General features: G+C 39.7%; 1 protein-coding gene across 1 annotated transcript in view; it reads left to right on the forward strand.

Moving 5' to 3' along the window:
• The window catches only part of LOC143300316 (uncharacterized), a 24,370-nt gene extending 14,348 nt beyond the window's left edge, over window positions 1-10,022 (forward strand). Inside the window, exons 7-10 of the mRNA XM_076613915.1 lie at window positions 816-933; window positions 5,306-5,394; window positions 6,655-6,769; window positions 8,442-10,022. Coding sequence (XP_076470030.1) covers window positions 816-933; window positions 5,306-5,394; window positions 6,655-6,769; window positions 8,442-8,568 — 449 coding nt within the window. The 3' untranslated portion in view covers window positions 8,569-10,022. The remainder of the gene's footprint in view (window positions 1-815; window positions 934-5,305; window positions 5,395-6,654; window positions 6,770-8,441) is intronic.
• The last annotated feature ends 318 nt before the right edge of the window (window positions 10,023-10,340 follow it).

Below are 10,340 nucleotides of genomic sequence, written 5' to 3' on the forward strand. Positions count from 1 at the left end.
TAAAACTTTGAATCTTATTTGCAGTGACTTTTGTGTTAACTCAGACTGTCACCATGGTGACAACGTTGTTGGGTTGTTTTACAGCCAGTTTGTTACTGCAAGGTCCAGGCCTACAAAGAATATCGTGACTACTTTGTTGTGGTGTTTTACAGCTATTGCGTGTTACAACAAAGGCCAGACGTACAAAGAATATTGTGGAAACTTTGTTGTGGTGTTTTACAGCTATTGCGTGTTACAACAAAGGCCAGACGTACAAAGAATATTGTGGAAACTTTGTTGTGGTGTTTTATACTTTGTTGTGGTGTTTTACAGCCAGTGAGTGTTACTGTAAGGATCAGTTGTACAAAGAATATAGTAATATATTTGACTACATTGTTGTGGTGTTTTCTACTTTGTTGTGATGTTTTGCAGTTTCAGTTTCAGTTTCAGTAGCTCAAGGAGGCGTCACTGCGATCGGACAAATCCATAATTATACGCTACACCACATCTGCCAAGCAGATGCCTGACCAGCAGCGTAACCCAACGCGCTTTGTCAGGCCTTGAGAAAGTTTTGCAGCCAGTGAGTATTACTATAAGGACCAGTTGTACAAAGAAAGTAGTAATATATTTGACTACCTTGTTGTGGTGTTTTCTACTTTGTTGTGGTGTTTTATAGCCAGTGAGTATTACAATAAGGACTAGTTGTACAAAGAATATAGTGACTACTTTGTTGTGGTGTTTTTCAGCCAGTGAGTATTACAATAAGGACCAGTTGTACAAAGAATATAGTGATTACTTTGTTGTGGTGATTTCTACTTTGTTGTGGTGTTTTTCAGCCAGTGAGTGTTTCTACAAAGGACAGTCATACAAAGAAGGCCAACAGTGGAGAGATGGGTGTGACAAGAACTGCACGTGCGTGGACGCTCGCACTGGCTACTACCTGTGTCAGGAGCTGTACGTGAATGGTTTTGTGTGTGGTGTGTATGTGTATGTGTGTGTGTGTGTGCGTGTGGTGCGGTGCAGTACGATACGTGCGTGCGTGCGTGCGTTCGTTCTTTTGTTTAGCGTCTTTTCACTATCAGTGATATTAGACGTTTAAAAAAAAAAAAAAAAAAAAAAAAAAAAAAAAAAAATTAAAGGGGTGGGGTGGGGTGGGGGGGGGGGGGGGGCATGGGGCATAACTAACATGCTATTACATTTAACAGTAACAATTCAATAATAATAATTTAAATAATCAGAAACCATTAACACAATTCTGAAGTGCATTAAAGGAATGTAGAAATAGGGCTATGAACTAATGCCTGTGAAAGTTCGACCATAAGAACCTCGTCGGAAATAACTTTACAAAAATCATCTGCAGAATTATTATTCTCTTTGAAATACTTGGGCAAGAAGGTACGTAACTGCTGGCAGTGAAACAAACAATGATGCAAGCTGAACTGCTTACCACAGATGCATGTAACATTTTTACTATACTTTATCTTCAGCGCATCAAGTTTTATACGGAAGAAAGTAGAGGTTATTAATCTTATATAGCAAGCTGATGGATTCGGTATCTTTTCTTTAATAATATTCTCGGGGAATAATGTTCCTTTATGGTTTAAAAACTTTAACTTCCATCGGATATGAAATCGACCCCATGCTGATTTTTCTAACAAAGTGTATGCCTCTTTTACGGAGAGACGGACATGTATTTTTGTCGATTTTTCTGAATCTTGCGCTCCTCTTTTAGCTGCTTTATCAACAATTTCATTGCCAAGAATGCCCACATGAGAAGGCACCCAACAAAAACTGACCTCAGTCCCTTTAATCCTTAAACAATGTACCAAATGATTTGCCTCAATAACTAAGTCAGGTCTTGTTTCAAGGCTGAATAGTTCTAGAGCATAAAGTACTGATTTGGAATCAACAAAGAATGCTATTTTCGAGAAAACTATTTGATGGCTCACTAAGTAGTTCAGAGCTTGTATAATAGCAATTAGCTCAGCTGTGAATATGGAAAGGTGTTTTCCAATAAAGTAAGATTTTTCAACTTTAAAGGCAGGAATATAGAAAGCCGCACCAGCGTTTTTGTCATCAAGAACAGATCCATCTGTAAATACATGGAGATGATTCTGATATTTTTCTGTTATATGAATTCTGGCAGTACTTGTCGTGATATTGATGTTTTCTTCCTTTTTTGTTTCAGAATAAGTGATATCAAAATCCGCTTTCAACATTTCCCAAAAAGGAACAGGAGAATGATGTGGTTTTGCAGCTAACTCTTTCATGTTAACTTCAGATTCTTTTAACAGATTTGAAATGTAAGTTGCAACTATTTCTTGTGATGAGATGGCTTTAGCTCTTTTAGGAAAATCAATGTCTGATCTTACTGTCAGTTCATCAGCAATGAAATTTTTTGTCATTGAAGTGTACCTCACAGCGAATTTTGCTGTTGCTAACTCACGATGTTCATTTAAGGGAAGAATTCCGGCTGTTTTGTATGTTTCCTGATTGGATGCATGAGAGGGCACTCCGAGGGCAATTTTGATAGCCTTACAGTCTACACTTTGAATCTTTTGTAATAGATATTTAGGTGCACTGAAAAATATTTCTTGTGCATAGGTTATCTTAGATCTTACAAGGGCCATGGCAAGATGAATCAATGTTTTTGTATCCATTCCCCAGGGTAAGCGGCTTATAATTTTCATAAAATTGATACTTTTCCTTGCCTTTGTTAAGATGTAATCAAAGTGAATGTTCCATGTCAGCTTTGAAGTAAGATAAACGCCTAAAAACTTCACTACCTGTTTATAATCAATGACGTCACCAAGTAATTTAAAAATGGGTGTGCTAGATGGGTTACCACCTGAATTAAACAACATCATACATGTTTTTTCAGTCGACAAAGCTAGACCATTTTCAAACATATAGTTACCAATGTTATCGAGATCAGACTGATACAAACGACGTATATAATTCTGTGCTCTTTGTGGCGTTGACTTTTTTAGATTGACACCCATCCACATACATATATCATCAGCATACTGTACTAAAACTACACGATTTGACAATGCCTTTGGTAGATCCTGAATAAGAATATTAAAGAGAATAGGGGCTATAACTGAGCCCTGTGGAATTCCCATGTCAAGTTTATGTGGCAAAGAATAATGTGTTCCCACCCTTGCTTGAATAATTCTATTAGATAAAAAACTTTTAATATACTCATAGAGATTACCAGATATTCCAACTGATTTCAGTTTGAATAAAAGACGTTTATGCCAAACCTGATCATAGGCTTTTTTTACGTCAAAAAACGTTGCGAGGACACTTTTTCTGCGGGCAAACTGATGTTTTATTTGAGTTGTAATCTTTACTAGGTGTTCGACCGTTGATCTTCCTTTTCTAAATCCAGCCTGGTTCACTGGAATGATATTGTATTTTTCGCAGTAAGTTATAATTCTAAACAGGACTATTTTTTCCATCAATTTACAGACATGCGAGGTCAAAGCAATAGGCCTGTAACTATTTTTATTACGTTTAGGTTTTCCTGCTTTTAAAACCGGTACAACTATTGATGTTTTCCATATCTGTGGTACAGTTCCAGATGTCCAACATTTCTGATATATTTTGTGTAGGAAAACGATACAATTTTTTGGGATGTGTTTTAGCATCACATTCGATAGTGCATCGATTCCAACTGAACTTTTTTTATTGCCAAGGGAAGCTATAGCGGTTTGTAACTCCTCATACGTAATAGGAGAATTAAACCACAAGTCATTTTGCGGAATGGGATCACTGTATAAAGCACTATTTTCTTCCCTGTCTCTGTGTGTTTTACACTCAGGTGCGTGCGTGTCTGACCACAGATCGTTAAAATCCGATTTGATCCAGGTTGCAGATCTCAGAGGCAGGATTACCATAGAGTGTACAAAAGGCATTTGCTACCACTGCTGCTACCATCAAGTTAATTAATATAATCTTTTTCCTCTGTCATTCTTTCAACAGATTTGTCACAGTCTCTTTGACGGGCGCAATAGCCAAATGGTTAAAGCGTTTTACTTTCAATCTGAGGGTCCCGGGTTCGAATCACGGTGACGGCGCCTGGTGGGTAAAGGGTGGAGATTTTTACAACCTCCAGGCGCCGGGTAAAGGGTGGAGATTTTTACAATCTCCCAGGTCAACATATGTGCAGACCTGTTTGTGCCTGAACCCCCTTCGTGTGTATATGCAAGCAGAAGATTAAATACGCACGTTAAAGATCCTGTAATCCATGTCAGCGTTCGGTGGGTTATGGAAACAAGAACATTCCCAGCATGCACACCCCCGAAAGCGGAGTATGGCTGCCTATATGGCGGGGTAAAAACGGTCATACACGTAAAAGCCCACTCGTGTGCATACGAGTGGACGTGGGAGTTGCAGCCCACGAACGCAGAAGAAGAAGAAGAAGAAGAAGTCACAGTCTCTTTGTCTCACTGCTTCCCCTGCCTTTTCTTTATTTTGACTGATTTATTATACATTCACAATGTATGAAACGTATTATTTGATACCCGTTTAACTCACTCAGTACGGCCAGTCCTCTCTTCTCCTATACAGAGACCCCTCGGATGTCCAGTGGGTGTCTCAATGACCCAACCTTTAGCTTCCGTCGTCAGAATTGTGGTATTCTTTGTCAACATTCACCTCTTCAGTATAAGAGCCTTCCGCTTGCAATATTTTGATGGTGGTAATTGGGGTGAAACGCTGTTAACGTCGTCTCTTTCGCTGTTCGTATGGAGATAGTTTTAACATTCATTGTACACTGAAAGAATCGGAGAAGGAGAACAAAGCATTGTGCGTCTGTCCTGATGACGTGTTTTTTTGCTTTTTGACCCACGTGTTTTCCCATGGTTAACTTTTAACACTGGCTGCTACAAGTGGCATAAGAACCAAACTTGGTTGGATGATAGGTATGGACATATTATGAACTTTGAATTGATCCACTTTACAAAACCCATGTAAAGAGACAAGGTCAGAGGTCGAAGTTCAAGGTCACGACATGGCGTATTGGGGAAAAAAACAAAACAAACTTAGATGCATGAACGAACTCGGGATTTTCATCAAACGCTCATTTAACACGGTATTGTAATTTATTTTAGCCAGAACATAAATGCAAAATGTGCGTGCGTGTATGTGTTTCTGTCACTTGATCTGCTTTGCAGTGTCTGGTTGTTTTGTGTTTTTTTTGTGTGGGTTTTTTTGTGGGTTTTTTTTGTGTGTCCGTTTCTTTCACATGATTCCTTTGTTCAATTAAGTGGGCATCACACATGAGTCTTGAAGGCCGTGCCTCTCTTGTTTCATTTTCCAGATGTCCCACCTACAACAACCTGCCCTCAGAATGTCAGATGGTGACAGAGCCTGGACAGTGCTGCGCCAAGCCTGTGTGTCCGCAAAAAAGTGGGTTCAGTGGTCCACTTCAGTTTATTTATGGTAACGCTGTGTATCATTTCAATTCACAGGACGGGTGCAATAGCCGAGTGGTTAAAGCGTTGGACTTTCAATCTGAGGGTCCCGGGTTCGAATCACGGTGACGGCGCCTGGTGGGTAAAGGGTGGAGATTTTTACGATCTCCCAGGTCAACATATGTGCACACCTGCTAGTGCCTGAACCCCCTTCGTGTGTATATGCAAGCAAAAGATCAAATACGCACGTTAAAGATCCTGTGATCCATGTCAGCGTTCGGTGGGTTATGGAAACAAGAACATTCCCAGCATGCACACCCCCGAAAGCGGAGTATGGCTGCCTGTATGGCGGGGTAAAAACGGTCATACACGTAAAAGCCCACTCGTGTGCATACGAGTGAACGTGGGAGTTGCAGCCAACAAACGAAGAAGAAGAAGAAGGTTGAGACGTTTATCTGCCAACCTAGTGTCTTGTCAAGATTTATTCCGTGGCGACAATATATGTGGTGCACTGATAAAGAACTTACATGGCATTGTTAGTGTTGTTCTCTGGCAAAACTACGTAGAAGAAATCCTCTCTGATAGGTACACAAATAAACAAGAGAGGCAAGGCCTTCAAGACTCACTTGTGGCAAATTAAGTCCCCTAGCATTAATTACAGAGTAATTTCCCTTTTTTACTATCTGCACCAAAACGTTTGCAAAATAAATAAAACTTCCATGCTTAGCAAAAGAAGTTCCTGTTTGAACAAAAAAGGATAATAATGACTGCTCTTGTTGTTGTGTCAGAATATCAGATCAAAGTGCCAAGTTTAGAGAATACAAAAAATATAAATATAACACTGAGTAAATGCAGTTTGCATATAATTAGGCTTCATTTTATATTTTTTTGTGCCCATCCCAGAGGTGCAATATTCTTTTAAACAAGATGACTGGAAAGAACTGAATTTTTCCTATTTTTATGCCTAATTTGGTGTCAACTGACAAAGTATTTGCAGAGAAAATGTCAATGTTAAAGTTTACCACGGACACACACACACACGCACACACACACACAGACAACCGAACACCGGGTTAAAACATAGACTCACTTTGTTTACACAAGTGAGTCAAAAAGGCATGCACTGAAGGTCTGATTTGGTTATGAAGTCACTGGTCAGGGGCGTTACGTGGGTTTGTATGAACGCAATGGCACCTCCTTAAGACACTGAAACTGACAAGAGCATGCATACACCCCCACCCCCTTCCCTGTGCAGGTGGGTGTGCGTACAAAGGGCAGACGTACCAACAGGGCCAGCAGTGGAAAGACGGCTGTCAGTACCTGTGTACCTGTAAGGACGGTCAGCAAGGCTACTATGAGTGTCGGGCCATGTGAGTGATTCTCATTGTTATTCGTTTATTTGTTATCATTATTGTCTTTTTATTTATTTATTTATTTTTTGTCTATCGATTTTTATCATTTTTTTTAATTTTGTTTATTCATTTTCATTATTCTTTTGTTTTGCTTATTCATTTATCTATTTATTTTGTTTATTTCACTTTATTTCATCGTTATTTATTTTTATTATTTTTTTCCATGCCTTTTATTTCATTATCAATCTGCTCACTTTTTTATGTTATTCGTTTATTCATTTATTTGTGTATTTATTTAATGATGTATCCATTTAGTTGTTAGAGCACTTTTTTTCTGTCCTCAAGCTGTCAAGGCCTGATTAAGTGCGTCTGGTTACGCTGCTGGTCAGGCATCTGCTTAGCAGATGTGGTGTAGCATATATGGATTTGTCCAAACGCAGTGACGCCTCCTTGAGTAACCAAACTGAATTGGAGTCTCCTTGTTGTTGTGTTGTTTTTTTCTTTTAAGTTAGTTGTGTGTTGTTGTTTTTTTTTAAAGTTAAATATAGTGTTCTGAGTAAAAAAAAATTCTCTCTCTTCTTTATGGCATGAGTATGTGTTGGGGGGTGTAGTATGTTTGTGTGTGGGGGTGGGTGCTTTGTTGTGTTTTTTTTCTTTTAAGTTAGTTGTGTGGGGTTTTTTGTATTTTTTTAAAGTTAGTTAAATATAGTGTTCTGAGTAAAAAAATTTTATCTCTCTTCTTTATGGCATGAGTATGTGTTGGGGGGTGTAGTATGTTTGTGTGTGGGGGTGGGTGCTTTGTTGTGTTTTTTTTTCTTTTAAGTTAGTTGTGTGGTTTTTCTGGCTTTAAAAAAAAAAAAGTTAGTTAAATATAGTGTTCTGATTAAAAAAATTCTCTCTCTTCTTTATGGCATGAGTATGTGTTGGGGGGTGTAGTATGTTTGTGTGTGTGGGGGTGTGCTTTGTGTGTGTGTACATGGGGATGGAGGGGAAATTATGTGTTTGTGCATGTACATATACATACATCACTCACGCCTCATTGTCCATGTGTCCTTTCTCCCTGTGCTACTTACGCTCTGGCTTCTCTATGTCGTGTTATATTATTATTATTATAATTTTGTAAAATCTATTTATTACATGGTAATCATGGAAACATGTTTAAGTTTTCCGGTTCACAACATCTGTGTAGGAGCTTAATCATGGACATAATCTTGTATGTTTTAATGTTTGATGAGTGTGGCGAAATGTCTGGGTTTTCTTTGATCTGCCCGATGTGTATCTGTTACTGAGATGTCGTGTGTACAAAAAGATATTCTGACAAAACAAGCAGTTATATTCGGTATGCCTTATAGATAATTATGAAATGAATAATTTAGCATGGCTAACACACGTTTAAACATGCTTGGCATGTAGACATACTGGCAGGTACAAACACATGTATGCTCAAACACACACACACATATGCTCAAACACACACATACACACACATGTATATGCTCAAAAACGCACACACACACACACACACACACAATGATCATGTATGGGTGAACACCATAAGTGACTCATGTGGTTGCAGCACACATTCATTGTTCAGTGCATCCCACGTTGCCCGTCTGTTACCTGTATCTGGAAAATGCATTAGTAAAAAAAAAAAAAAAAAAAAAAAAAATCCTCACCTGATGTGTGACAGGTGTGTCCAGTGGAACCTGCTGCCCACCTGTCACCTGGACCAACCGGCTCCCGGGAAATGTTGCCCCACCCCCAACTGTCCGTCAAACGTCGTCATCCAGTACCCTGATGGTTATCAGCCATTGTAATCACAGAAAAAAACAACAACACACACCAACAATAATGTCTCTTCATATTCAACAGATTGATTCCACAAAAAAGATGAAAGTCCGTAGATGAAAAAACAAAAACAAAATTAGCTTGTGAACTTTGTACTGAAAGATAAAAAAAAAATTTTTGTCATTGCATAATATATATCCCAGAATTTTTGGTAAAACTTTTTTTATGCATGGGAGAGTGAAACGTTTGACTTGACATGTGAATTTTACCAATTTTTAACGTTTGACTTGACATGTGAATTCTACCAATCTTTGGGCAGATCCCTTCTCGGATGAGTCAGTACTCGATAGGATCCCCCCCTACCAGGTCCATTACTTGAGTAAATTGCTCCCTTGTTAGTGGCAAGTATTCCTTGAACAGATCTCCATCAAAACCAAGTTCCTTCATCAGGTTGTTGAAAGCACCATGCTGCTGCCTGAGCTTCAAAATGTTGTTCACCCAAATTCAACGATGCCTCTTTGCTTCGCATTTCTTCTTTCATAGTAACAAGACTGCATTCAGAATTCTCTCATTTTTGACACAAAACAGGTTGCTTTGATTGTACTGGCACCATGGTTTTGGGGGGAGCCAAGAAACTGCTGTACGGCGAACTCCAACATGGCAAGCGCTCCCATGGAGGCCAAAAGAAGCGCTTCAAAGACACTCTGAAAGCTTCTCTGAAGGCCTTCAACATCAGCCACGACACATGGGAGCTGAATGCAATGGACAGACCAAAGTGGTGTTCAGCTGTCCACAAAGGCGCCAAATCCTGTGAGGCCAACATAATCGCTGCAGCAGAGCAACGCAAACAGGCCAGAAAAAGCAGTGCCAGCAAGTCCCCGACAGCCGCCACCATCCCCTGTCCACACTGCGTCAGAACCTTCCGGGCACGGATTGGCCTGATCAGTCATCTGTGCACCCACAGAGCCCAACCCACCCACGGACGAACCACACACCATGGTTTTAATCAAAACAGGTGTGTAAATTTTGTGTCAGTGCATGGATGGCTTCTTTTTGTTTGCATGCAGATTTTGCATGAATTCTTTGCACTGTTTTTTTTGTCAATGGAATTTCACCTTAAAAGTGTTCCATGGCACAAATGTGCCTACATGATAATGCAGTTGTCATAGGAGGAGTGGTGTGAAGCGTCAGTTGTTTCTGTGGCAGCATGGACAGGCCTGTGTCTGTGTGTTGTTCATTGTTTTGTTTATGGACTGCATCTCCCTGTTCACCTTTTCCTTTTTAACCCCCCGACTGCTGGTGGCAAGTATGCACATCGGTGAAGGGCTGTCACATCTCTGAGAAAAGACAGAGCTTACTCACAGGTCAGGACATCGGTCACCACCTGTATTTGGACTTCCTTCATTTGGGGTTGTGTTATTTTTGTTCGCAAAATCAACCGCACCACTAAAAGAGCACACTTAAAGTTGTGACCGCACTTCAAACTCACACCACACTGATCACGTTTCACCAAGGATTAGCAGTCTAAGGGTTAAGCCATAGTTCAGTTTGGGCTGTTGGTGCATACTTCTTTTCTTTCTCTTTTTTAATTTCTTTTTTCTGTATAAAGATCAGGGTTTTTTTCCACACCCATGAAGAAAATAAAACTGCAAGGTATGTAAGTCTTTATAACCAATGGAACTCTGCTGTGGGTCACAGGCTATGATCTTTAGCATCCGTATCAAACATCAAACATCAGGAATTTAAATTTAGGAACCGGCTGGTCTGCAAACGCTGACCAGGGTGACTGGGAAAAACCTGC

This window comes from Babylonia areolata, chromosome 26 (assembly GCF_041734735.1).
Source record: "Babylonia areolata isolate BAREFJ2019XMU chromosome 26, ASM4173473v1, whole genome shotgun sequence".
Lineage (NCBI taxonomy): Eukaryota > Metazoa > Mollusca > Gastropoda > Neogastropoda > Buccinidae > Babylonia > Babylonia areolata.